At 54.8% G+C, this 27511-nt stretch overlaps 2 protein-coding genes across 6 annotated transcripts in view; both read left to right on the forward strand.

Moving 5' to 3' along the window:
- The window catches only part of HSPG2 (heparan sulfate proteoglycan 2), a 40742-nt gene extending 31025 nt beyond the window's left edge, over positions 1-9717 (forward strand). For all 4 annotated transcript variants that reach the window (XM_085080193.1, XM_085080195.1, XM_085080194.1 and 1 more), the window contains 24 exons: positions 378-638; positions 1022-1217; positions 1312-1409; positions 1909-2175; positions 2250-2362; positions 2448-2595; positions 2678-2794; positions 3159-3243; positions 3329-3473; positions 3553-3652; positions 3737-3846; positions 3920-4028; positions 4109-4207; positions 4564-4785; positions 5532-5764; positions 6259-6361; positions 6948-7082; positions 7743-7796; positions 7889-7964; positions 8107-8185; positions 8291-8361; positions 8493-8576; positions 8653-8756; positions 9270-9717. In XM_085080193.1, the coding sequence (XP_084936319.1) occupies positions 378-638; positions 1022-1217; positions 1312-1409; positions 1909-2175; positions 2250-2362; positions 2448-2595; positions 2678-2794; positions 3159-3243; positions 3329-3473; positions 3553-3652; positions 3737-3846; positions 3920-4028; positions 4109-4207; positions 4564-4785; positions 5532-5764; positions 6259-6361; positions 6948-7082; positions 7743-7796; positions 7889-7964; positions 8107-8185; positions 8291-8361; positions 8493-8576; positions 8653-8756; positions 9270-9433 (3173 nt within the window). In that variant the 3' untranslated portion in view covers positions 9434-9717. The remainder of the gene's footprint in view (positions 1-377; positions 639-1021; positions 1218-1311; positions 1410-1908; positions 2176-2249; positions 2363-2447; positions 2596-2677; positions 2795-3158; positions 3244-3328; positions 3474-3552; positions 3653-3736; positions 3847-3919; positions 4029-4108; positions 4208-4563; positions 4786-5531; positions 5765-6258; positions 6362-6947; positions 7083-7742; positions 7797-7888; positions 7965-8106; positions 8186-8290; positions 8362-8492; positions 8577-8652; positions 8757-9269) is intronic.
- Positions 9718-10469: 752 nt separating this feature from the next.
- USP48 (ubiquitin specific peptidase 48) overlaps positions 10470-27511 on the forward strand; it is a 30720-nt gene continuing 13678 nt past the window's right edge. For both annotated transcript variants that reach the window (XM_085080196.1, XM_085080197.1), the window contains exons 1-14: positions 10470-10749; positions 11724-11844; positions 11930-12071; positions 13200-13327; positions 14790-14914; positions 15471-15579; positions 16773-16906; positions 17086-17168; positions 17727-17906; positions 20486-20611; positions 22743-22892; positions 25235-25435; positions 26733-26847; positions 26977-27107. In XM_085080196.1, coding sequence (XP_084936322.1) covers positions 10616-10749; positions 11724-11844; positions 11930-12071; positions 13200-13327; positions 14790-14914; positions 15471-15579; positions 16773-16906; positions 17086-17168; positions 17727-17906; positions 20486-20611; positions 22743-22892; positions 25235-25435; positions 26733-26847; positions 26977-27107 — 1879 coding nt within the window. In that variant the 5' untranslated portion in view covers positions 10470-10615. The remainder of the gene's footprint in view (positions 10750-11723; positions 11845-11929; positions 12072-13199; positions 13328-14789; positions 14915-15470; positions 15580-16772; positions 16907-17085; positions 17169-17726; positions 17907-20485; positions 20612-22742; positions 22893-25234; positions 25436-26732; positions 26848-26976; positions 27108-27511) is intronic.

The raw sequence follows: 27511 nt of genomic DNA on the forward strand, positions 1-27511 counted from the left end.
CTCATCTCAAGCTCCTCTCAAGCTCCATCACCCATCCCTTCCTGTGGATGTGTCCACCTGCTTGTTCCATCCCTGTGCATGTCCCTCTCCACTTCTGCTCTCCCATCCATCCATCCATCCATCCATCCATCCATCTATCCACCCACCCCTTCCTTCCTTCCTTCCTTCCTGGTGGATTCATCCATCACTCAGCCACCCATAACTGCATCTCCTCTCACACTCTTCCCTCTACCCCTTCCTCATGGATCCATAGAGCTCTCATCCATCCCAAAACATGCCCATCTCCATCACCCCCTATACCCCTCACTGACACCCTCCCTGCCCTGCAATGACTCATTCCTGGCCCCAGCCTGGCTGACGGCACTGTCCACCCGCAGCACCTCCATATGCCACCATCCTCCCGGAGGACACGGCGGTGCAGGCAGGTGACACGCTGCAGGTGCAGTGCCTGGCCCACGGCACACCCCCACTGCACTACACCTGGGACAAGGTGAACAGCAGCCTCTCGGCACGTGTGGTCCACCGCGCCGGCCTCCTCCGCCTCAGCCCCGCGGCACCCGCCGATGCCGGCACCTACCGCTGCCGCGTCACCAACCGCGTCGGCACCGCCGAGGCCTTCGCCCGTGTGGCTGTTCATGGTGAGCTCATCCCCAGCCTGGGAACTGGGGTACCATCAGAGCTCTGCACTGGGTGGTGACAGTGCTGCTCGGTACCCTCAGAGTTCTGTATCCTGCCCAGGCAATCCTGGTGCTGCTAGGTGCTACTGGGGCTCCACATCCTGCCTGGGTGGTGCTGTTGGGTAGCACTGGGTCTCTGCATCCCACCCAGGTTATGCCGGTGTTGCTGGGTACCACTGGGGCTCTGCATCCCACATGGATGATCCCAGTGCCACTGGATACCACTGGGGCTCTGCATCCCTGTTCGAATGATCCCAGTGCCACAGGGTACCACCAGGGCTCTGCATCCCTCATGGATGATGCAAGGGCCACTGGGTACCACTGGGGCTCTGCATCCCTTCCAGGTGACGCCGGTGAAGGTGGGGACATCGCCAGTGGTCCCTTGGTAGTGCAGGTGACACCAGGGAGCCTCGTCAAGGGGGTGGGTGGCACAGCCGAGTTCTCCTGCTCTGTCTCTGGGGATCCCCGTGCCCATGTGGAGTGGCTGAAGGAAGGTGGCGAGCTGCCCACCACCCACAGCGTGCGGGATGGGGTGCTGCGGTAAGGAACGGGGGATGGGGGGACAGGGACAGGGAAGTGGGAACCCCCCCACTGGCCCCCTGCGGGGTCCCTCACTGTGGCTGTGTCCCTGCAGGATGCCGGAGCTGGCGGCAGGGGCACAGGGCGTGTACGTGTGCCGGGCCAGTGCCCCAGGCGGGCAGGCGGAGGACAGGGCCACCCTCACCATCCAGGGTAGGAGCATCGCCCTGGCACCAGGGGACATGTGCACCCCCTGATCTGTCCCCCACAAACAAGGGCACCCGGGTCCCCCATGCCCCCACACCGAGGGGCACCCCAGTACTTTCCATTTCCCTACACCCACAGGCACCCTGATACCCCCCATCACCCCCAATGCCCATGGTGACCCCAAATCTCTCCTCATTCCCACAGGCACCCCAATACCCCCCACCCTTCCCATGCCTGTGGATACCCTGTCACAATCAATCTCTCTCCACACCTACAGACACCCCAGTCCCTTTATCTCTTCCCATACCTGTGGAGGGACCACCCTGGTACCCCTCATGTCTCTCCATGCTCATGAGGACTCCAAAATCTCTCCCCATTCCCACAGCCACCTCAATTCTCCCCATCCCCTCAGGAACCTCATTTCTCCCTATCTCCCACTTTGGTGCCAAATCGCAATGCCTCCCTGTGCCAAGGGTTCACCCCAAAACCCCACTGTCCCCCCAAGCTCTCCCCAGGGCCCTGATCAACATCCGGACCGCGGTGCAGACAGTGCTGGCAGGGACAACAGTGGAGCTGGAGTGCCTGGGCTTGGGGGAACCCCGTCCCCATGTCACCTGGAGCAAAGTGGGGGGCCGCATCCGCCCCGGGGTGCTGGTCCGCGCCGGCACCCTCACCATCGAGCAGGTGGAACGGGCAGACGCCGGGCAGTACCGCTGCACAGCCACCAACGCCGTGGGCACCGTCCAGTCCCATGTCATCCTCCATGTGCAAGGTGAGTATGGGGACACGGAGGTGGGGGCACACACTGTGTCACCGCAGGGTGGTGACACCTCCGTGCGTCCCCAGCCGCTCCTCAAATCGCCGGGCAGCCGGAGGTGAAGGAGGTGTCCATCGGATCAGCGGCTGTTTTGCCATGCTTGGCATCCGGTTTCCCACTGCCAGAGATCACCTGGAGCAAGGTGCGATGGAGGGGTGGAGGGTGGGGGTGGCAGGTGGTGTGAGGGCTGTTTGTGGGTGCTGACCCCCCTCCCCTCTGTGCCACAGCTGGAGGGGGAGCTGCCGGCAGGTGCCAGGGTGCAGGGGAATGTGCTGACACTGCCAGCTGTGCGCCCCGAGGACGCTGGTGTCTACACCTGTGTGGCTGCCAACCACCGCGGCCAGCAGACAGCCTACTACGTGCTCAAGGTCCAAGGTGAGGGCAGACAGACAGACAGACAGATGGATGGGAGCTGGGGGTGACATGCCCCATCCCTCCTGACCCCCCATCCCCGCAGAGCACGTGGTCCCCTATTTTGGGCAGTCGCCCCGCTCCTTCCTTCCCCTGCCCACCATCAAGGACGCCTACAAGAGGTTTGAGATCCTCATCACCTTCCGACCTGATGCTGCTGATGGTGAGCCTGTGTCCCCCATGTGTCCCCTGTGTCCCCCTTCATGTTCCCTCCATCATTTCCCCTTCCCTTCCCTTCCCTTCCCTTCCCTTCCCTTCCCTTCCCTTCCCTTCCCTTCCCTTCCCTTCCCTTCCCTTCCCTTCCCTTCCCTTCCCTTCCCTTCCCTTCCCTTCCCTTCCCTTCCCTTCCCTTCCCTTCCCTTCCCTTCCCTTCCCCCTCCCCTTGCCCTCCTTTATCTCCCATTCTCTAGTCATCTGGGAGCCTCCACTTTATGGGGCATTTCTCCTCCATCCTGGGAGGATTTTGGGGTCCCCTAGGATGTGACCCCCACCTCAGGATCCCCACCTGATCCCCTGCCACCCCTCAGGGCTTCTCCTCTACAATGGGCAGAGGAAAAACAGTGGTGCCGATTTCATCTCCTTTGGATTGGTGGGTGGACGCCCCGAATTTAGGTAAGACCTATGGGTGGGTGCTGTGGGAGAGGTAGGAGATGGGTGCCAGCACCCACCCACACCCCTTGTACCCCCAAAAAATCAGGTTTGATGCCGGTTCAGGCATGGCCACCATCCGTCACCCCACGGCCCTGCGGCTGGGCGAGTACCACACTGTGCGGCTGCTCCGCAATCTCACCTGGGGCTCGCTGGGCCTGGAAGGGCACCCTGCAGTGAACGGCACCTCCCAGGTATTGATTTGGGGGTGGGGATGGGTGTCGGGTGGGGGTCAGGGTGCTGGAGGTGGTGCTCACCTGCCTGTGCCCGCAGGGAAAATTCCAAGGGCTGGATCTGAATGAGGAGCTCTACCTCGGGGGGTACCCCGACATCGGTGCTGTGACAAAGACAGGGCTCAGCCAGGGTTTCATGGGTGAGTGGCTGGTTTTGGGGGGCACAGGGGTGGGGTGGGACTTGGCATTGTGTGACAGTTCTGCCCATGTCAACCACCCTGCAGGCTGCGTGCGCCAGCTCCGCATCCAAGGGGAGGAGGTGGCCTTTGGGGACATGGACCTGCAGGCACATGGTGTCACCAATTGTCCAACTTGCCAGGAACGGCCGTGCCAGGTCAGGATGGAGGGGAGGAGGTGATGCCCACCCATCCCTGCCCACTGCTGACACCTGTGTCATCCCTAACCAGAATGGCGGCGTGTGCCAGGGTGATGAGAGTGGCACCTACATCTGCCGATGTCCCCACGGCTTCACTGGCAGCAACTGCGAGTACTCGCAGGCTTTGCACTGTCACCCAGGTAGGTGACACCACTCCCTCCATGGGGACGTCATCCCAGGGTCCCTCCCGGATGGGTGCTCATGGCTTGTCACCTCACAGAGGCGTGTGGACCTGATGCCACCTGCGTCAACCGGCCGGATGGGCAGGGCTACACTTGCCGCTGCCACCTGGGCAAGACTGGGGAGAGGTGCACCGAGGGTGAGTGACACAGGGACACAGCTGGAACCATCCTGAGACATAGGGACAGGGTGGGGACCACCCTGGGGAAATGGGGACATGGCTGGGACCACCCTGGGGACATGGGGATGGGTACCACCTTATGGACACTGGCACAGAGATCACCATCAGCCTGGAAAGATGAGTGCCGGGGGGATGGAGGCTGAGTCTCAACCTGGGGATGTAGGCTGGATCTCACCATCAGGTTGGACATTGGGCCCACGGTGGGGTTGGAGGTTGGGGAGGGAGTGGGGGTGCCATGCTGGGGATGCATATTGGGGTCCCACCCTGAGGATGGAGCTGGGGGTCCCATGCTGGGCACTGACTGGGATGTGCAGGTGAGGTGGTGAACGTGCCGTCCTTCGATGAGGAGGGAGCCTTCGTCTCATACCCACCCCTCACCAACGTGCACCACGAGCTGTGGCTGGAGGTCGAGTTCCTACCCCTGGCGCCAGATGGGCTCCTGCTCTTCAGTGCTGGCAAAGCCGCCCCTGTCGAGGACTTTGTGGCCTTGGCCATGATCGGTGGCCACCTTGAGTTCCGCTACGAGCTGGGCTCAGGTGGGTGGCACAGGGACAGGGGGCACTGTGGAGGGGTGGCACTGGGGACCCTGGGAGTAAGGGGGTGACACGGCGTTACCAGGGTTCACTGGCATCAAAGGGGTCCCTGAGCCACAGTGGGGTCCCCTGGCATCTTTGGGGTCCCCAAGTGTCCCTGGGGTCCCTGGGAGTCATTGTGGTCCCCAAGCATCTCTGGGATACCCTGGCACCAGCAGAGTCCTTTGGCCTCATTGGTGTCCCCAGGTTCTGCCAGAGTCCCTGGATGTCAGTGGGGTCCCCTGCTGTCCCCAGGGGTCGCTGGGCATTCTAGAGGTCCCTTTGGCATCTCAGAAGTACCGTGGTACTTCTGGGGTCCCCTGGCATAACATCCCTAAAGTCTCCCACCATCCACTGGGTCCCCAGGTGCTGCCAGTGTCCCCAAGCATCACTGTCACACCACTAGGGTCCCCTGCCATCACTTATATCTCCAAATTTTCCTGGGTTGCTTTTAACCTCATTGGGATCCCCAAGTATCACTACAGTCCCTTGACCACGTTGTGGTCCACAAGTGTCACTGGAGTCTTCTGGCACCACTGGGATCCCCAAGTGTGACCCTGGTACCTTGATTTCTTTGGGGTCCCCAGGTCCTGCCAGTGTCCCTTGTCACCCCTGGGGTCCCCCAGCACCACCCAGGGCATCTCTCAGGTCCCTGAGCATCCCTGGTGTCCCTCGGTGTCCCCCCATGACACCATCCCCTGTCCCCACAGGCCCAGCAGTGCTGCGGAGCACGGAGCCCGTGACCCTGGGCCAGTGGCACTGGGTGACAGCTGAAAGGGTGAACAAGGACGGGACGCTGGTGGTGGACGATGCCGCCCCGGTGAAACGCTCCTCGCCTGGCAAGAGCCAGGGGCTCAACCTGCGCAGCCCCCTGTACCTGGGGGGCACTGAGCACCCCCTGCGACCCCCCACCAATGCCTCCTTCCGCGGCTGCATCGGAGAGGTGAGACCCCCTTGTCCCCTCCAGGAGGGAGGTGACCCCCCCAGGAGGGGAGGTGACACCTCCATGTTGGATGCATGATCCCCTTGGTGAGGAGGGAGGTGACCCCCCACGATGTCCCCTTACTGGGGGGATGACCCCTCTTGGTGTCCCCTTGGGAAGGTGACCCCATTGTCACCATTCCATCCCAAGGTGACCTCCTTGGTGGGGAGATGACCCCGTTGTTGGGGAGATGAACTCCCTTCCCATCCCCTAATTGGAGTTCCCTCACTGGGCTGGTGACGCCCTACCTTGGTGTCCCCTTGATGGGAAGTGACCCCCTTGGCAGGGAGGTGATGCCACTGGTGTCCCCTTGTTGTCCCCTCATTGGAGAGGTGACCCTCACCGGTGTCCCCTTGGCGGAGGATGTCAGCTTGGCGGACTGTGACCCCGTTGGTGTCCGGGACGGGAAGTGACCCCGCAGGCAGGGAGGTGACGGGTGGGCGGTGTCCCCGCAGGTGTCCATCAGCGGGAAGCGGCTGGAGCTGCGGGAGCGATTCCTGCGCAGCCGAGGTGTGCGACCTTGCGGCCACCGCGCCCCATGCCGGCCGGGGAGCCGCGGTGAGAGCGGGGACAGGGGCTGGGGGAGTTTGGGGTGGGATGTGGGGCGTTTGCACGCGTGCGTGTGCACTGCGTGTGCATGTGCTGCGTGTATGTGTGCAGGGCATGTGCGTTTGTACGTGTGTGCATGTGCTGCGTGTGTGTGCAGTACATGTGTGTGGGCTTTGCATGTGTGTGTGTGCACTGTATGTGTGCACTGCGTGTGTGCACTGTGTGTGTGTACGTATGCTGTGCATCCATGTGCACTGTGCACGTGTGTGTGCTCTGTGTATGTGTGCTGGGCATGTGTGTGTATGTTGTATGTGCTGTACCTGTGTGTGTGTTCACTGTACACACGTGTTCTGTGTGCACACGAATTTCACATGTTCTCTGCACACACGCAGTTCACACTTATCAGCTGCACACACCTGTTCTGTGTGCACACGCATGTCACACGCATTCACTGCACACGTGTTCTGTGCACGCACACAGCTCACACATGTTCACTGCACACACATGGGCCTGGTGTGCCCCACGGGTTCTGTGCCTGTTTGTGCCGTTCACACTCACCCGTCACCCCCCGGTGACCGTGTCCTGCTGTCTCCAGGCCCACGCTGTGAGGAGGAGGAGGAGGAGGAGGCTGAAGGCTGTCACCCCTCCCGGCCCTGCCTGCACGGTGGCTCCTGTGTCCATGGCTCCTGCCGCTGCCCCCCTGGATACAGCGGGGCCCGCTGCCAGCACCGTGAGGGGACAGCGCAGGGACACGGGGGAGCACTTTGGGGACACAGGGAGCATGTGGGGACACTGCCACTGCAGTGAGGGGGGAACACGTGGAGGGGCAAGGAGGGGACACCTGGGGACACTTGAAGACACAGAGGGACACCTCAGATCACCAGGGTATGTGGTGGGGACATAGGGGGACAAGGAAAGGCAAAGGAACACTCGGGGACACAAGGGGCGCACTTGGGGTGACTTGGAAATACCTGGGACCTTGGTACATGTGGGGCCATGGGGGGAAACATGGGGATGTGGGAAGGCACTTGAGGACATGGGAGGAGGTCACTTAGGGACACTTGGAGGACACTTGGACACTTGGGGACATGCCTGGAGACACCTGGGGACATGGAGGGACATGGGACACCTGGAGCCCCTTGGGGATTGACTGGGGACACAGAGGGACATCTGGGGACATGGCAGAGACACACACTTGGGGAATACTTGGGAATAATTGAAGCCACTTGGGGACATGGGGGACACCTGGGGATGTAGTTTAGGACACATACTTGGGGAATCCTTGGGGATACCTGGGAACAATTGGAGACACCTGGGGACATGGCGGGGGAACACTTGGGGACAGCAAGGGGATACATGCCCCCCCTTTCTGCTCCCTCTTCTCCCACAGGCTCAGCGCTGGCAGAACTGGAGCAGGACTGGCAGGAGGGCAGCGGGGGTGGCGGTGGGTCCCTGCACCCATTTCCCCTTTTCCCCCTCAAAATGCGGGTGGGGTCTCCTCCTCCCATCCCCCCCTGACCCCCCATCTCCCCCCAGACGCCCCCGGGCAGTTCAGCGCCGCATTCCAGGACGGATCCTACCTGGCCCTTCCTGGACACCTCTTCCCTCGCGGGTGAGTGACACAGGACAGCCCGAGTGGGTGCTGCACCCCCTACCCATGGCACCACCCCGTTTTTGGGGTGCTGCATGCCCCCGCCCACGGCATCACCCCCTTTATGGCTGCTGCCCCCCATTACCCACCCCTCCCCTCGCAGCCCCCCCGAGGCTCCCGAGACCATCGAGCTGGAGCTGCGGACGCGCAGCGCCCAGGGGCTGCTGCTGTGGCACGGCGCGGTGAGAGGCGGGGACAGGGTGACAGGGAGGGCACCGGGGTGTGACACCCCCTCGGGATGGGGGTCCGGATGCCCCTCCTGCGCTCACCCCCTGCTGTGCCCGCAGAAGCCCAGCGAGGGCGGCAAAGCCAAAGATTTCCTCGGACTCGGGTTGAAGGATGGGCACCTGGTGTTCAGGTGAGTGGGGGACTGGGGTCACCTGGCGTGACATATGGCACCTTGGAGTGACATATGGCACCCAGGGGTCCCCCGAGCCCCACCAGGTGCCTCCTGAGGTGCACCACACGCTGATCCCGTGCCCCCCACAGCTACCAGCTGGGCAGTGGTGAGGCCACAATCACCTCTGAAGACCCCGTCAATGACGGCGAGTGGCACCGGGTGATGGTGACAAGGTGGGTGGGGGTCTGGGGGTGGGGTGGGGTGGGCTCGGGGTGGGGTTGGGGTGCAGGTGCTGATGGTGCCCCACAGGGAGGGCCGGCGTGGGCAGCTGCAGGTGGACGGAGAGGAGCCAGTGAGTGGGGAATCACCCGGAACCAACATCATGGCCAACACGGAGGGCAGCGTTTACGTGGGTACGGTGGGACATGGGGACATGGGGGGTGTGGGTGGGGACACAAATGGACACAGGGTGGATGTGGGATGGACACGGAGAGGACAGGGAATGAACATGGGATGGGAGATGTGGGATGAAGATGAGATTGAACAGGGGATGGAACATAGGATGGATACAGAATGGAGATGGGATGGACACAGGGTGGACATGGGATAGATGGGGAGTGAGGCGTGGGACGGGACGGGGGATGGACATGGGGTGGGACATGGGGTGGACACGGGAGGACACTTGGGATGAGACACCAGGTGGGACGTGAGATGGGACACCGGATGGATATGGGATGGGACAGGGTGGAATGCAGGGTGGGACACAGGGAGTGATGTGGGACAGACACGGGATGGGACACACGGTGGGACGTAGGGTGGGGACACTTGATGGGACACAAGATGGTCATGGGCAGGTGTCCCAGGCCAGGACACGGGTGGGCCCAGCAGCTGCCCCCCACCCAGGTGCCCCCCGTGTTCCCCCGCAGGCGGTGCCCCCGACCCCCGTGCCCTGACCGCCGGCAAGTTCAGCTCCGGCTTCTCGGGCTGCGTGCGGGGACTGGCGCTGGAGTCCGCCGGGATCCCCCGACACCCCATCGACCTCCGGCACGGCGCCGTGCAGGGCTCCCCCGTGCCCCCCTGCCCCTCCTAACACCCCCCGAAACAGAGTGTGGGGGGAATTTGGCCAATTTTATTATTTTCCAAAAAAAACCACCAGGAGGAAACGGTGCTTCGCTGCCCCGGGGTGACTCCGGGGGGGGGCCGGGACCCCCAAAAATGTTTACACCCCCCTTCCACCGGCCCCCCGAAGCTGTGCCGGGGCGGCCGGGCCGCCTGGGTGTCCCCCGGGGTAGCTGCGAGGTGGGGGCGCGAGGGACAATCGGGGTGCTGGCGGGGACCCCCCCGCGGGGACAGCTATTAAAGGAGAGACAACCAGCTCGGCTGCCATGTTTGGGGATGTGCGCCAGGGCAATATCGGGGTACGGGATGGGATGGGAGAGTAGGGGGGATTGAGGTGGGAGAATATTGTATGGAATTGGGGTGCAGGGGAGATGGTATGGGGGGCATGAGGGTTGGAGGATGTTGTGAGGATACAGGGGGGCTGTGATATTGGGGTGCAGGAGGGTATAGAATGGACGAGATGGTTTGGGGGTGCTGCGGGTGTATAGGAGAGGGGCTACAGTGGGAGGATTTGGGAGGGCACGGTGTGGGAGGAGCAACGGAGTAGGGGGCCCCGGGAGGTTATGGTGTGGGGAGCTGTGGTACGGAAGGGTGGTATTGGGGTGCAGGGGGTGCGGTACAGAAGTGTATGGTATGGGGTGTGGGGGCTCAGGGAGTCCAGGGCGTGGGAGGCTGTAGGATAGGAGTTCGGGGGAATGGCACAGGGGTACAGGGCTGGGGGGCTCTGGTGTGGATGGATGGGGGACGAAGGGACTCAGCGCGGCCCGCGCCACAGGCCCCGCCCACCTACCATATAGCCCCGCCCCAGCCCTCGCAGGCCACACCTCCTCCCGCTGCTCACACTAGCCACGCCCCCGCTGCGCCGTAGCCACGCCCCCCCGCTCAAGCCCCTCCCCCTGCGGGCACGACCCGGTGCCTGCCGAGAGCAAGCCACGCCCCCGTAGTGGAGGCCCCGCCCCCAACAGCCCGCGCGTCGCCGCTCGGTAACGTCAGCGCCTCGCGCCGTCAGAGCGTCGCGCTCGTGGCGTCACCGGCCCTGACGGCGGCGGGAGGGGCCGGGCGGGATCGGGATCGGGACCGGGCCGGGACCGGGCCAAGAACCGGAGCGAGGACCGGGCCGAGCCGGGGCAGCCCCGGGGAGCCGGCGGCAGCGATGGCTCCGCGGCTGCAGCTGGAGAAGGCGGCGTGGCGGTGGACCGAGACGGTGCCGCCCGAGGCGGTGGCGCAGGAGCACATCGAGGCGGCCTATCGCGTCCGGCTGGAGCCCTGCCAGCGCGGCGCCTGCCGGTACCGCGGGGCCGGGCTGGGCACCGAACCCCCGCCTTGCACAGCGTGCTTGGGGTCTGGGGGCTCCCCCGGCCTGCAGGGCTGGGGCGGCTCCCCGTGTTCCCTCCCCCGTGAGGCGCGGGGCGCTCCCGCCCCTGCCGAGGTGCCGCGGGGTCGGTGGAGGCTCCCCGTGTTCCCTTCTTGGGGACTCCCATTTCTCGGGGTTGGGGCGGCCCTCAGCACGGTGTCCCTGTGTGGCTCCTCAGATAGAGGGGACTCCCTAGGGGTGGTGTGGATCCTCTGTCTGCTCAGACATAGGGGACCCCACCCGGGTTGTGGGGGGACTCCTCTTGTTCTCTGGCTCCTCAGATGTAGAGGAACTTTCCTGCGGTAGTGAGGGACCCCTCTCTCTACCTGGTTCACCAGACACAGGGCTCCACCCGGGTATAGTGGAGGGCCCCTTGTTGCTGGGCCCCTCAATACAGGGGAGCCCCCATGGGGTTATGGGGTACCCCTCTTCTTGCTTGTTCCTCCCCATTTGTAGGGAATCTCTAGGGTTGTAAGGAGTCTTTCTTCTTGCCTGGCTTCTCGCATATAGTGAAGCACTCCCACCCCAGCGTTGTGGGGACCCCTCTCTCTGCCTGGCCCCCCATTTATAGGGCATCACTATGGGTTGTAGGGAACCCCTCTCCTTGCCAGTCACCCTGGAGTTGGGGAGACCCCTCTCCCTGCCTGGCATCCCAAATATAGCAAACCCCCTTGGTCCCATACTCTCCCCTGGGGTCCCCTGTTTTACCAGCAGGGGGTTGGTAAAACCCTTCCAGTTCTCCACCTCCTTCCTCCCCCATAACCACTGCTTGTGGGGGGTTTGTGTTCCATGTCTCACCCCGTTCAACATTATGGGGTCCCCCTTATCCTTGCCCCCAAATCCCCCACTGTCACCCCTCCCAGCCCCCAAGGGACATGGGGGTGACAGCTGGGGTCTGGCTCCCCAGGAGGAACTGCCGGGGGAACCCCAACTGCCTGGTGGGCATCGGGGAGCACGTGTGGCTGGGCGAGATCGATGAGAACAGCTTCCACAACATTGACGACCCCAACTGTGAGCGCCGCAAGAAGGTACCCCCCAAACCCCACCCCCAGCCCTGGGGGAGACACTGGGGACGAGGGGAGGTGACCCCTGGCCCTTTCTCTGCCCCCCCAGAACGCGTTTGTGGGCCTGACGAACCTCGGCGCCACGTGCTACGTCAACACCTTCCTGCAGATGTGGTTCCTGAACCTCGAGCTGCGGCAGGCGCTCTACCTGTGCCCCAGCGCCTGCGGGGACGGCGTTCCCAAGGACACAGGTGCGTGGGAGAAAGGGATTTGCTCCTTTCCTCCTAAAACCATGTGCTGGGATAAGGTTTATTAGGAGAATCCATGCGTAAAGCTGCAGCCTCACATCCTGTCATTACACTGTTGGTTTTGAGGCGTCACCTGGATTTTGGGAACAAAGCAACCTTAATCCACGTGATTTCTTAGATCAGAGTGATCTGAGCTGGTTGAAAATGATGATTTGGGTTGGTTTCTTGCTTCCCAAAGTGGTTCCTAACCTAGTGGTGGTGCTGGGGGTGGAATATATGGATCAGGGCTGGTCTGTGCTGTCACAGAGCTGCAGTTATCCCATGGCAGGGCTGAAATTTGGGTCCCAGGTAGGATTAAGGCTCCCAGTTTTTCCTGGCCTTGGGTGCTTTCCTTTCCTTGGAGGAGCTCTGGCTCAGCGCAGCCACCTCAGCTTGGCTCCTGTTTCGAGGTGGTTTTAAATGATGTTTCACATTTTGGGGTGAATAAGAAGCTGTTTCTGGGGGTACTTGGCACGTGCTGTGTAAACCCTTCACTCACAGTTCATGCTGGGCACTGTGGGATGGAATCTTGGAATCCCTAAGGTTAGAAAACCCCTCGAAGATCATCAGCCCAACCATTCCCCCAGCACTGCCAAGCCCACCATTAACCCATGGCTCCAGGTGCCACATCCAGACATTTTTTGATCACTTCTGAGGATGGTGACTCCACCACTGCCCTGAGCAGCCTGTTCCAGTGTTTGACCACCCTTTCAGTGAAGGAATTTTCCCTAATATCCAACCTAAACCTCCCCTGGTGCAATTCAAGGTCATTTTTCCTCATCCTGTCACTTGTTTCCTGGGAGTAGAGCCTGGCTCCACCCTCCTGTCTGGAAGTTCCAGAAAGCAAATATTTACAGTTGGACTTGATGATCCTAAGGGTCTTTTCTGACCTAAATTTTTCTCTATTTAGCTTATGCTGGGATTTCCCATCATCACCTACATGATTCACTTCAGTTTTCCTGACAACTCAAACCACCTTCCACCCCCATCACTTTTAATGGTTAATTTCCCCTGACAAAACCAGAGCAAATGAAACACTTGGAGTGATCCTTTCTCACCCTGAATTCCTGCTGTGCCTTGTGTTTTTCCCAGATTATGAGCCCCAGAGCATCTGTGAGCACCTGCAGTACCTGTTTGCTCTGCTGCAGAACAGCAAGCGGCGCTACATCGACCCCTCGGGCTTCGTCAAGGCGCTGGGGCTGGACACAGGGCAGCAGCAGGTGTGTGGGAGGGGATTCCTGACACTTCCAGAAGTTGGGAATCACCCTTGGGTGGTCACTGGGCAGCTCCCAGCTGGGTCTAGCTTCTGGGTGCAAACAGGAAGGGGAAGGTAGGGCTCCAGGCTCCTCCCAGAGTGCAGGGGAAGCGCAGAGGGATCAGGAGGAGATCAGGGAGCAATGAGATGGAGCCAGGGAGATCGGTAGGATCCCAGGGAGGAATGGGATGAGGACAGGGAGATAGGAGGAACCCAGGGAATGATGGGATGGGTTTAGGGTGCAATGGAATGAGGCCAGGGAGGTTAGGCAGAGTCCAGGGAGTGATGGGATGGGACCAGAGAGATTGGGAAGAGCCCAGGGAGCAGTGAGATGAGGACAGGGAGATAAGGAGAAGCCTGAAGAGTGATAGGATCAGACATGGAACAATGGGATCATGACAAGGAGATAAGGAGGAGCCCAGGGAATGATGGGTTCAGGATACGGAACAATGGGATGAGTATAGGGATGTAAAGAGGAGCTCAGGGAGCAATGGAATGCGGCTAGGAAGTGATAAGTGCAGAAGATCAGGAGGAGCTGAGGGAGTGATGGGATGAAGAGCAGGAGTGGTGGGATGGGGCCAGGTGGGAGTAGGAGCTGCCTTGAGGACCTTTCTGTGGATGTTCCATGGGCTGCTCTTCCCCTGGGGGTGTTGGGTGGTCAAAGGGCCCTCCCAGGGGTGAGGAGATCCTGAGGCTGAGATGGATCACCAAAAGCCAGCCAGGATCTGAGTGAAGCATGTGGGAGGTGAGTGCTGCAGGGCCCTGTGGGGCTGCAACTGCAGAGAGCTTGGGAGAGGGGCAGAGCTGGAAATTGGCTTGGAGAGTTAATGGGAGGTTTTGGAGGAAGAGATGGAGCACCAAGTTTCCTTGGGAGGGTCAGAAGAGGAAGGAAGCTGATCAGGGGCACCAAAGGGCAGCTGAGAAAGGCCAAAACCTGTTTGTTTTTGGGAGAGGAGAACCAGGGTGGGAGAGAAAGGCTCTGAGCTGGGCGTGGGGAAGCTCCAGAGCCTCGCCGGGATCACCCACAGGGCAGCTTCTCATTTTTGGGGTGTTTTTATTTCTCTTCTCACCTCTGATCTGAGTAGGGACAGCTGCAAAAATGAGGATCAAGGGGCTCGAGAGCTCCACAGGAGGGTTTTTATCCCTTCCAGAATCCTGGGAGGAGCAGGGCAGGAGTCAAAGCCCCCAGTGGGGCTGGCAGGGAGCCAGGGCAAGTCCCGCTGTGCTCCCACATGGAGGGCCTCACGCTCCTTTTAGCCAAATTCCTCTGTTTTCCTTAGTTCTCCTGCCTGCTCTTTATTTTCCATGCAGTGCACGGAGCCTCAGTGCAGCCTGTGTGGAGGGCTCAGGGTAATTAGCAGTGAATTAGTGACAGGGTTGGGATTGTGCTGTGGTGGATTGTTAATGAACTTGGTTTTCTCTTTCAGGATGCCCAAGAGTTTTCCAAGCTGTTCATGTCCCTGCTGGAAGATACTTTGTCCAAACAGAAAAACCCAGATGTCCGGAATATTGTGCAAAAGCAGTTCTGTGGAGAGTATGCCTATGTCACTGTGTAAGTAATAGTTTTGGGAAGACTTTTTTTGTAAATATTTAAATTTTTAGAAGGATTTGGGAGGGGAAGATTCCTCCTAACAACCAGAGCAGGCAGTTAAGCTGCAGCAGAAACACTTTGTGAGAAATATTTACCTTCTCCTTTCCTGTTCCTGCCTGTGTGGTGTTGCTGTGACAGTTCTCCAGCTGCTTTTAATCCTTTAATGAGTATTTACCAATTAAACCTGCAAATGAGTTAATGGAGTGGCAGGTCCTGCAGCCAGAAAACAAAATCTTGGGTGTTGTATTTTAATTCCTTTTTTTGTCAAAGCTGTGGATTTCACCTTAAAAATTATATAAAATGGTGCATGCAAGTTGTGACAGGTCCTGGTATGTGCTGTTAAGCTGTTTGAACCTTCTCATGGAGTTTTTGTGGTGTGGAGGTGTGAATCTTCTTAGCCCTGACTTCATTTTTTCTCCTGATTTTATTCAAGGGATATTTTACTAAAGGCTGGGGATCTCCAACACATAACCATGACCTGTCCTCAGATACATTTTTGTCTTCTTTCCCACCCCAGCTGCAACCAGTGTGGCAGAGAATCTAAACTGGTGTCTAAGTTTTATGAGCTGGAGTTAAACATCCAAGGACACAAGCAGTTGACAGACTGTATAACAGAATTCCTCAAGGTATGAGCTCGTTGGGGTTGAAGTCCTGCTATTTTTAGCAAGGAATTTCAATTCCTTCCTCCAATTCACAGCCTTCGAGGTCGGTGTCAGAGCGAAGCCACTGACTTGGCTCAGTGAGATGCATCCAAGTGAAAATGTTTTTTTCTGCAGACCCAAAAAATGAGGATTGAGGCATGGAGGAAGGAATGGCTCAGTAATATCACATGCTCCTGTTACAGCTTTAAAAAGCACTTGAAAATTGAGTTTTTAGTTAAAATACTTTGCCAGGAAAGTTAGGGAAAAGTCCCTGCTTGCTTTGTCATGGGTAGCACTGGGAGAATCGCAGCTTTCTGTGTTTTCTGTGTCAGTGCTCATCTGCATAGCAACAGGAGACATTCCCTGCTGAAAAATGTGCTCTCAAAAGTACCAGGGAGTGCCGGGAATAGCTGCAGGAACAGCTGCAAGTGCTCTCAATTCAGCTTGAAAATTTGCCTTGATCTGAAGTTCAGCTCTGGCATACTGAGGTGTGGGTTCCACTCAAAATATTTAGGACAGAACTAACCTGAACCACTTTGCTGAGCTCCTTGGCTGCTGGTGCATTCAGCAAACCAGTTGCTCTGCCTGGAAGGCTTGCTGTGAAAAAAAAAACTGGTTTCAGTGCACACATCAAACTCCTGAATTGGTGAACTTGACATTTGTCTGCTCCTCCTTCACAAAAAAAACTTGTGATATTTTTTAGGGGTGTTGGAATTTTCCTCTGGCCTAATCCTGGCCTTGGATCTGCTTAGGCAGTGAGTGACTCTTGCAGGGTGATTTTGGGTGGCTGAGCAGAGGGTTGTAGTTTCCAGACTAAATTGTGGCTTTACATTAACTGGGTGTTTGTGAACTTGTAAAAGTGGTGATTTAATTATTTTCTTTGGTATAAACCAGCTCAGTCAAGCGAGAAGCAAGAGTAAGAGACCTGAGAGCTTGGAATGGGGCTTGATTCAGTCTAAAATCTGCCTTAAAGTGAGAGCAGCCCACTATGGCCATGCTGTAAAGTGCAGTTATTAGTGTGTCTTCAACTCAGAGAATAATTTGGGAAGCAGCTGAAAAGAGACTTAAATAGTTAAAATAACTTTGGTGCTTCTCATTCTCCAGCTGTTGAGTAGCTCAATTGACTTTTCAGTGCTGACATGTTCTCAAGACCTTTCCCTCTGCCTCTCCACACTCAGGAGGAAAAATTAGAAGGGGACAATCGTTATTTTTGTGAGACTTGTCAGAGCAAGCAAAACGCCACGAGGAAGATCCGACTGCTCAGCCTGCCCTGCACCCTCAACCTGCAGCTCATGCGTTTTGTGTTTGACAGGTGAGTGGGAACACCCTGGAAGTTCTTTGGGATGTCACCTACCCTGCTCTTCCTGCTTTAGGTTGAGGGGTGACAGGGTGTCTGAGCATCCCTGGGGATGCTTGGGGGGTTCAAGGAAATTATTTTGGGATTTGAGCTGTTATTGCTGTGCCCTGAGCCAAAGCTTTGCCTCCGCACAGACAAACTGGCCACAAGAAGAAGCTGAACACCTACATTGGCTTCTCAGAGCTGCTGGACATGGAGCCTTTCATGGAGCAAAAAAGTGAGTTTGAGGCACTTTTTTGTTGTTTTTGCCCACTGCCTTTTGACAGATCTCCTCTGTAATTCTGTTTAGGATAGAATTCCTCCCTTTGAGGGTGGTGAGGCCCTGGCACAGGTTGCCCAGAGAAGCTGTGGCTGCTCCATCCCTGGGAGTGTCCAAGGCCAGTTTGAATGGGGTTTGGATCAACCTGATCTAGTGGAAAGTGTCCCTGCCCAAGCAGAGAGATGGAGCAAGATGGGGTTTAAAACCCTTTCCAACCCAAACCATTCTGGGATTCTGTGATTCCTCGGAATCCTGTTTTTGATGGAAAATTCTGTCAAGAAGCCTGTGTTTCAAATGATATATATGTTGTTTGAAATACATACATTTCATGTATGTATGAATATAAGAAGGCAGTGGCTTAATAACTTGAACGAATAACTAAATAACATAGCAATGTCCTGGAGAGACATGAGTTCAAGTGCAGGCTTTGCTGCCTGGTGAAAACACGAAGTCTCAGGATGGAAGGATGAGTGCTGCTGGCTGCAGAGCTGTGTGTAAATGCTGCTTGCCTTGCAGATGGTGTGTATGTGTACGAGCTGAGTGCTGTGCTCATACACCGTGGAGTAAGTGCCTACTCCGGGCACTACATCGCCCACGTGAAGGACCCGCAGACGGGCGAGTGGTACAAGTTCAACGATGAAGACATCGAGAAGATGGAGGGGAAGAAACTACAGCTGGGGATTGAGGAAGATCTAGGTAAAACCTTTCAGTTGTGAGTGCCCTTTTAAAATAACTCTTTTCACCAAAACCACGGGCGTCCCTGGATCCAGCCTTCTCCTCCCCAGAGTGCTCCTACACGGGCTGTCACGGCTCAGAGGAACGTGGGAAATGGCAATCCTGGTGATTGCAGCCAGATTTGCTTCGTTTCAGCCCCGTGTGAGTGTTTACACCTCGTGATCAGCTGCTCTAGTATTTCTCTGGCTGCCACATGGCAGATAAGACGCTGATAACGCGGGCAGCAGGTTCCTATCAGGGAGCAACAGGCAAGTGCCACTTCCTTGGAACAGATAAGGAGAATGCTTTCAGTTTCCTTAACACATTATGGTTCTATTTCAACTGAGGTGTTTTACTTGGAGGCAGTAAAAAAGATTTCGATCCAAATAACAACTTGGAAGCTAAAACTGCCTTTTTACTCTAGCTTTTTGCTTGTGTTTTCTGTTTTACTGGCTCATTGTGTGCTGCCCAGATCACCGTGTTGCTGGACTGGATTTCTTGGAGATTTCTTAGACAGCTTGGGCTGAGGCTGGACCTGTGGGTTTCTCACTCTGCAGTCAATAAATAAGAAAAGCTCAGTGTTGAATTGGCATTTGGAGTGCTGGGTTTTGTAGTGACTCAGTGTTCCATAATGTAGGTGCTCCCAGGGGGAGAAAAACAGGGAAATTAGTAAGAAGTTCACTTGCAGTGCAAGCAGTCCATTTCCAGGAATTCTGGTCCACCAGGATGCTTTGCTGTGGTTGGAATTTATGGAATGTTGCTTTTCTTTAAGGCATCCTTAGGGAAAAAAACACCTGCAGATTTCAGTGCTCCCTTGGTTTGGTGTAATGGGGCATCAGTCTTCTCTCGTTTCCTTGTCATTGCCTGCACGATGTTGCTTGAGGTGCTGGAATGTGTCCAGAGATGGGCAGTGGAGCTGGGGAAGGGTCTGGAGCACAAGGAAAAGGATCTAGAGAACTTCTGAGGAGCAGCTGAGGGAGCTGGGGGAGCTCAGCCTGGAGAAAAGGAGGCTCAGGGGGAGCCTTGACAGGAGGGTGCAGCCAGGGCAGGATCAGGCTGTGCTCCCAGGGAACAGGGACAGGATAAGAGGAAACAGCCTCAAGCTGTGCCAAGGGAGAGGTTGGATATTGGGAAAAATCCTTCATGGAAGGTGTAGTCAAGCATTGGAATGGGCTGCCCAGGCAGGTGATGGAGTCACCATCCCTAGAAGTGTTTAAAAACCAGGTGGATGTGGCACCTGGGGACATCAGTCAGTGGTGACCTGACAATGCTGAGTTAATGGTTGGACTTGATGATCTTGGAGGGCTTTTCCAGCCTTAGTGATTCCATCATCCTGCCCGTGCCAGCAGCTCTGTCCTGTTCCTGTTGGCTCTGCTCACTCCCAGCCCAGGCTGGAGCTGGCTGGACATCTGGAGCTGGCTGGACATCTAGTGGTGTACAGAGAAACTGAGCCCTGAAAGGCACCAAGAGCAACTCAGCCTTTGTTTTTACCCTCCCTGCTCAACCAATGCAACAAAATGAGATGCAAATAAACCCCCATGACCTCAATTTTATAAAGTTTTATGCTTAACTGCAAGTAAATGTTCTTATTTCTTGTATTTCAGTTCAAGGTTGTTTGGAGAATAGAAATAAAGTGTGTTTAGGAGCCTGTCTAAGCTGGGAGCTTAATATTTGTATCAAGTTTTGATGTAATTTGCCTGTTCTGGGCAAAACTGAGGCTTTTCATTGTTACAAATACATGTAACAGCAGGAGAAGGTCAGTAACATAAAGTGAAGGTCTGTGGAGGGGAGAGAGTCTTGGCCATGCAGATGGGAATAGTTTCAAAAATACTTGGATAAAATGCAAATAAATAGAGGCTGGGAAGTCCCCTGGATGGTGTCAGGGGAGAGGCACACATTCTGAATTTTTTCAGAATCTGGGAAAAAGAGACTTAATCATTCAATGGTCCATTCAGAGTTTGACTTATGGAACATTGCTCCTTTACATTTTTTCTTTGTTAAAAATGGTTTTATTTTTGAAGCTGCAACTGTAGATCAGTGTTTTCCTTGCCTGAGAATCCATCTGGAAACAGCAGCTTTTGCAACACAGCTTTGCATCCCCCACCAGCTGCTCCAAAACAACCTTTTCCATGGCTGTTGGCTCCCTAAAAGCTTCGCTGTGTTTTTTTTCATATCCACAATCACCTGTAAATATGATTTTCTTCCCTAAGGATTTGACTCTTTTCTTTGGAGTCAGAACACCAGAACAAGAGGCGAAAGGGAAAAAGGATGTTTTTCCAAGAGTGGCTTTTGGCTCAGAGAAGTTCCACTGGGGAGAGAAGAAAGGCTCTTGGAGAAGGGAGGTTCAGAACAGGCTCCTAAATTTAGTCCCTTTGATTTACCCAGAAAGGCTGGAGAGATTTGGGGCTTTCTTTGGGATACAATTTTGAGTCATGCCAAGCCCAGTGCTTGGCACAGAGGCCTGGCTCAGGGAAGCTGGCTGGGTGGCAAACTCATCCCATTGATGAAGGACTGGGGAAGGAGCTTGTGGGTTGCTGAGGTTTTGCCTTTTGTTCCCACAGCGGAGCCATCGAAATCCCAGACCCGAAAACCCAAGTGTGGGAAGGGCACCCACTGCTCCCGCAACGCCTACATGCTGGTGTACAGGCTGCAGGCCCGGGAGAAATCCCTCACAGTCGAAGTGCCAGGTGAGTCCCTTGGGGATCCATCTCGTCCTGTGATGCTCCAGGTGGAGCAGGAGTTGGGATTTTGCTCAAAGCCCCATGCTGGGGCTACGAAATTTCTCCAGAGCCAGGCTGGGAGAGCTGGAGAAGGCTCTGGGGAGATCTCAGAGCCCCTTCCAGTGCCTAAAGGGGCTCCAAGAGAGCTGGAGAGGGACTTTGGACAAGGGATGGAGTGTCAGGACAAGAGGGAATGGCTTTTCACTGCCCGAGAGCAAGGTTAGATAGGATATTGTGAGGGAATTCTTGGCTGGCACACCCTGGCACAGGGTGTCCAGAGAAGCTGTGGCTGCCCCATCCCTGGAGGTGTCCAAGACCAGGTTGGACAGGGCTTGAAGCAGCCTGGGCTAGTGGAAGGTGTCCCTGGGTGAAACAAAATGATCTTCAAGGTCCTTCCCAACCTAAACCACTCCATGATTCCATGATTTTTGAGTGCTCTCCATGAGCCCCAGAGGTGCCATGTGGCACCTGGGTGTCTTGACCTGTGAGTCCCCTGGGTTTTCCCAGCACTTAATTAACATTAACCTGCTGATCCCTCCTCTGTGCCCACTCAGACCTTGCTATCTTAACCAGCTGGTCAAGCTGGGAAGGGGTCAGGAGGAGATCATCCCACTGGGATTTGCCACCAGGATCCTGCTTGGATTCCAAAGGCACAGGAGTACAGCGTGGTTAAATGTCATCAGCAATGCACGAGGAGGTGAATAATCCTGACAGATGTCAGGTTCCCTCTGTGACTGCTTCAGCTTTGCCACATCAGGAATAAATGACATGAAAATAAAGAGGCTCCAAGCCCCGAATGGGAATTTGGGCTGAGTGCCTTCGTGTCGTGCTTTAGGATTATGGGGGTGCCAGAACTCCCTGTGGACTTGGCCTGTGGGTTTAATGGTGCTTCACGTGTGGCTGCTCATTGATTAGAAATATTAATTAGTCCCCTGGTGCTGAGGTGTGTTCCCCCTTCCTCCTTTTTCTGCGGAGCAGGGACAGCAGAGGTGGCAGGTCCCTTTGGGTCTCTGCTGAGGGGGTAAATCATACACCTTATTCCCCCCTAATTAACCCCAAACCTTTCCCAACCCCCCTACCCATTTAAAGCACACCCTCCAAGCAGTAAAACTTCAGGAATTAGCACTAATTCCTGCTTGGATCTGTATTTTCAGCCTGTTTCCTGAGCTTTCTTGCTCTCCCTTTCCTCCTACCCCTCTGCCCAAAACAATAACTCAACAAAAACCTCCCCACCCAGCTCCAAATTCCTGCGCAGCCCCGCGGTTGCCTTTGTTTCCCGTGGAATCCTGCCAGGGAACAGGGAGTGAAGGGCAGCAGTTGAGCTCTGTGGTTGTGGGAAGGTTTCATGGAACTGTAAATTTGAGGCATTTCGCTTTGATGCTGTTAAAAAGCGGCTTTTCCGGGACAGTGGAGAGACGTAACTTGGCTCTGACCTCAAGGAGGTCAAGCTGGTTATTTTTTAATAGTGGATATTCTCCCAAGGTGGATATTTTGCTCAGGAATTAACCTTTCTGTAGATATTTTAGCTCTTAAAAATAATTCTAAATAGGAAAAGGCCTCAGATAAGCAGAGCTTCCCCCCTCCCTCCCTCACACCAGCCCTGTGAGGGAAGTGGTTTATCTTCTTTTTTCCCTGCTGAGGTTTGGTTTGCTTGGGGTTTTTCCATGAGTGGCAGCAAAAATCCCCATTTCCCTCACCTTTCTGTTGATCTGCCCTGGCTAATCTCCCATCTCCTGAGGGCTCTTTGCCCTTGGGTTTGTAACGTGCTGAATCGCAGGTCGCGACAGGCTTTGGGTGTATCCATATGGTGAAAAGCTCCTGTTTCCCCCTGGGAATGATGAGGCAGGACAGAAGAGCTGCACTTAACACAGCAAAAAACTCCAAGTAAATTATTTTCTTGGGTGCAAAACTTAGCATTTAATCATCTGCAACCGTCAATATCAGACAGAGCAGCATCCATGCGCTTGGCTTGGGCAAAGACCTCACCCGGCAGAGCTGCGGGAGGGAATTTTTAGGTTTGTTATCCCCAGATAACCCGTGGTAATTAACATAGCTGGCATTTTCCCTTCAATTCCTGGGGTTTTTTTTTCTTTCCCAGCTTTTCTGCAGGAGCTGGTAGAGCGGGATAACTGCAAGTTTGAGGAGTGGTGCAACGAAATGGCCGAGATGCGCAAACAGAGCGTGGCCAGAGGCAAGATCAAACACGAGGAGGTGAAGGAGCTCTACCAAAGGTTACCCGCCGAAGCTGGTCTGTAAGACATTGTGGAGTATTGCTGTAGTAGAGCTGTTAAGCTTAGGAATGATTTGTGACTAACCCCCAACTCATGTGGCCTTGCTGGAAGGCATTCCCACAGCCTTCTGGAAGGGGAGAGCTTCATGCATGCTTACATTTGTTTTCCCTTGTTTCTTTTCCTGCCTTAACCTATTTTTCTCCTTTTTTTGCTCATTCTCGTGGCCTCTGGCGTCGCTAATTCCCTCCTGCTCCTTCCCCATCCGTCAGCCTCATGCTTTGTGACTCTTTTCTTCTGCCTGGTGAGCAGCTTGGCTCGTTAGGAGCAGCGAGGCGGAATAACTGCCTGCTCCCAAATTGCCAGCTCACGGCAGGTTTGGGAGCTGGTGAGTCCGATTCATCAGCAGGTAACGGGCTAAGAGAGTGCCTGACCTCCAGCAGAAAATTACTGGATCCATCCCTGCCAGTGCTTCGCTGCTCTGTGTCTCAGCTTTGTAGGGAGATTGGGGTTATGCTTTTCCTCCTGCTCTTTGTGTCATGTTGCCTCAGCACAAGGAGTTTTATTTCCCACTTTGTTTTTCTCTCCTATCTCCCTCAAAACTTGCTCTATCCATCCAGCCCAGGGAATTTCTCGTTCACTATATGCCTCTCCTAAAAAATCCAGGATAATTATACTTAAAAACTTAAAAGTGAGTTTAATTGTGTAGCCTGTTAGAGAATTTGCTGTTTAGCTTTTATTATTGAATGCTCAGAGTCTACAGTGAGATTGGAGTAGCCCAATAGTGAACTCCTGTTCCTGTAAACATCTGCTTCTCTAATTTGGGAATGCAGATGCTTAACTCTGGAGCAGGAAGGTGTCACAGCTCCCCACGAGCCTGAGCAGCACTCAAATGTCACTGTGAGATCAGAGTTGTGCTGGAGGGATGAACCTGCCCTGAGTCACCCGTGAAAAGGAGCAGCAGCACAATTCCTGTGTGGTTTCCCTCAGCAGGAACAGAAGAGTTTGCTCTCGGCATTTCTTATGTGACAGAGGAATAAATCTCAAAAAGATGGTTTTTACAAGTACAGGTGAAGCTCCTCTGCCGAAGTTTAGAGATGACAGGACCTAAACCTTTGCCCTGAGGCACCCTCTGCCTGCTGCTGGCACATCCTGGGCACAGCACTTCCAGCACAGCTGGAGGCAGCGTCATTCCAGCGCTGCTCCAGGTCCTGTCTCTCCGGAGCTCGGGGCTCTCTCTGCAGCTGTGCAGACACGTTTTCCAGCTTTGTGGAGCCTGCCCCAGAAAACCCTCCTTTCTGGGGGAGGCAGTTTCATCCCAAACTAGCAAACCAGTTCTGACAGCGATGCAATTCTCTGGAGGTCACGGCTGCGGAGGGCGTTGCGTAAGATGAAAACACCATGGATTGAGGCTGTGGAGGAAAAGAGGCTTCACAGAGCTCCAGTGCAAGCTGGAGACACAGTGTTTTCCTGTCTTCTGTGTTTTCCTCTCACTTCTCTGTTGCTCCTTCCTAGGAAACATGAAGGATTTGTGCTCAGTAAAAGATGTCACCAAAGGGTGTGTTTCCCCATGGCTTTGGAGCTGCCCTCGTGGCAGCACAGAATGGGTTTTAATCTTCCTAATTTCCTCCTAATTTCCTAGTCATACTGCAGGAGAGTTGTGTAGTGATACTGTGCTTCAGTATTGAGGTTCAAGGGTTTCACTGCAAACTATTTCCCTGCTCATACAAGCACTGACCTGCTCCTGAACCTCAGCTTTCAGCAAATAAGGCCAAGCCTACTGCTGTGCTTCACCAAAAAATCTAAGCAAGTTTCCATTTGCACTGTAAATTTTAAAAATTTCTCACCTGGAATTGTAAGAGACACTGAAATTTTGGGTTCTGAAAGGATGGGTGGGGGGATCACTGCCCTCATCTCTTTGCTATTGTTACCTTTAATTTTCAAATTACCCCAGTGAACTCTCTCTGTTGTATAAAAAGCCTTTAATGTATGATCACAATTTAAATATTATATCAGTCCCTTGATGGATGATAGGAAAGCCTTCCCCTTTCCTCGACTGCTCTCCAGTAATCCCCAAAAGGTTTGAAAGCACTCCCATTCCTCCTTGGAGTGATTTCATATTGATTGCTGAATCCAAAATGATCTGCACATCTTGATCTCACGTAGCTCCTGTCTTCTAAATCTGTGACACTGAGATCAGAATGGGATGGGAGAAGCTGGATCAGACCTTTAAAAACTTGTACCTCAGAGATTTAGTCAACAGTGATTACCTGTTAATTTTTAAGAGTAATTATAAAATACCACCTGGTGTTGGAGCTGACATGTCTGGCCTTGTTTCTCTTTACGGTTTTTCCCCGCCCAGGTTCCCCCTACGACTTCATCTCTCTGGAATGGCTGCAGAAATGGCTGGATGAGTCCACTCCTCCCAAACCTATTGATAACACAGCCTGCCTGTGCTCCCATGGCAAACTCCATCCTGATAAAATATCCCTGATGAAGAGGATATCAGAATACGTGGCTGACTTCTTCTACCGGCGATACGGAGGAGGTCCCCGACTCAACGGTAACATCCTCTCCAAGTCACCTCCTGAGATATGGTTTGGAGTCTTGTTCTGGTCTCAGACCTGTTTTAAGCCATCCTTTATCATCATAAGTTTATTTCAGTGCATGGCTTTAGAGCTGCCCTGTTTCCAGGGGATTTTTTTTAATATCACTTAATTCTGTTAGCATTCCCCAAACCCAGTTAGGCTGATTGCAGGGTCTGCTTTGGTCCTGAGCTCTGCTCAGGGATGGGCTGTGCCTGAAGGAATTGCTGAGGAAGAATGAGGCACTTAGCTTAGGAAACACAATGTTTGGAAAGTTTGAAGGCGATTCTAGAAAATAAAACTTGCACATGCAACACCCCAAACTCTTCATAATTATTTTCCATGCCTGCAGCACCCACAGCTCCTGTGTGGGCTGGGTCTCATGGAGTGTTCAGGCCAAAAATATCCCTTCCTGTCTGCCACCTCATCCAAGGAAGCACTTACCTGCTAGCCTGCATGCTCCTGTTGAAGCACCTATCACACATTCTGCTTTTTTGGTGTCGGCCCAGCCCCTCCAGGCTTTGGACATCCCTTCGTCGAGCCCTGGGTTTCATTCCTTTTAGGAAGGAGCTCAGTAACTCCCACTGAGACCAAATTAGCTCAGCTCCTACTGGAAGCTTGTAGGGAAGAAACTGCTTGTGACGCAGACAGCCTTTGTGGGGAAAAACAGGGCAAGGTTTATTAGTCAAGTGGAAAGATTGCCTGAAGGGTTGTGGGTTGAGTATGGCTGGCAGGGAGGCAGGGATGGATAAAAGGATGGATGGACACGCTGCTTCCCTTCTCCTCTTGCTCCAGGATGAAAATCTATAAAATACACGCCCAGCTGAAGGATTTCCACTCCTTTGGTCCAATGCAGCTTTGCAGGAGGGTGGTTTTTCTGGGTTGAATTGGCAAAGTGCCACAATATAGGTGTTTTCCTGGCTTTTCCTGCCCCTGTGGCTGCGTGCTGGGCTGCGTGCTGGGCTGCCCTGGGCTGCCCTGGCTCCCTGTGGCTGCAGGCTGTGGATTCCAGGAGCTGTGAGAGCAGAGCTGTGAAGCAGTGGAACAGATCATACCTCATTTGAAGTATTTTATGCTTCTTTAAGCTTCAAACATGGCCTAATATGGCTGTAACCCCTAGGACCTACTCATTTACACGTGAGCTCACCCATCCTGAGGCAGGATAGTTGGTACACACCTGTCTGAGGTCCTCCAAACCAGCAGGAAACTATCTGTGCACTAAATTACACAATAAATAGTGTAAAAAAACTGTGTTTCTTTTCCCCCCCACCCCAGTCAAAGCACTTTGCAAGGACTGTGTGGTGGAAAGGTGTCGAATCCTGCGGCTGAAGAACCAGCTGAACGAGGACTACAAAACCGTGACCAACCTGCTGAAGATGACAGTCAAGGGGTATGCAAGTCCCAAACGTTGTCAAAAATGCTTTTTAGAAGTGCTTAAACAGCTTTTTCCTAAAGATTTCCGTTTGGGGTCTAAAGGGAACTGTGATTTTGGGGTACCAGTGCTGTTGTCTCCCTGCAGGAACGATGGGTTTTGGGTTGGAAAAGCATCCTTGAGGAGTTGGCGTCAGCTGGCTCTGGAGCAATTAAATGAGCAAGATGAAGATGCAGAGCACAGTAATGGAAAAATGAATGGAAATGCACAAAACAAAGGTATTTACTCCTGATTTCTGCTGCTGTAGGGACCTACCAGCTCTGCCTGATCCCTCCTAACAAAAGACACGTCAGGGCTTTCTGTAGCTGTTTTGTTCCCCTTGTGTGAGTAGGGAGGAAAGGACAATAAATCAAATTAAAAAGTCCTCCATTTAAGGAGCCTTTTCTTTGCTAAGCTCGAAAACTGCGGGGTGATCTTCATGCTGCAGAGGGAGATGAGGTGATAAGTGGTTTTACAAAGCTGTGTGAAATTACCACCCCAGACACATGATCTTTTCATCCACTTTTCTCTGAATGAGAGAGCACAGGGAAGGAAGAAACATGAAAATTACCTTGGGGAATGGATGATGATGATGTTTATTGTGAAGGTGGAGAGATGAAACAGCACAGCTGATGCACCAGCA

The sequence above is a fragment of the Lichenostomus cassidix genome, chromosome 21 (assembly GCF_008360975.1).
Source record: "Lichenostomus cassidix isolate B80296 chromosome 21, HeHo_3.0, whole genome shotgun sequence".
Taxonomy (NCBI): Eukaryota; Metazoa; Chordata; class Aves; order Passeriformes; family Meliphagidae; genus Lichenostomus; species Lichenostomus cassidix.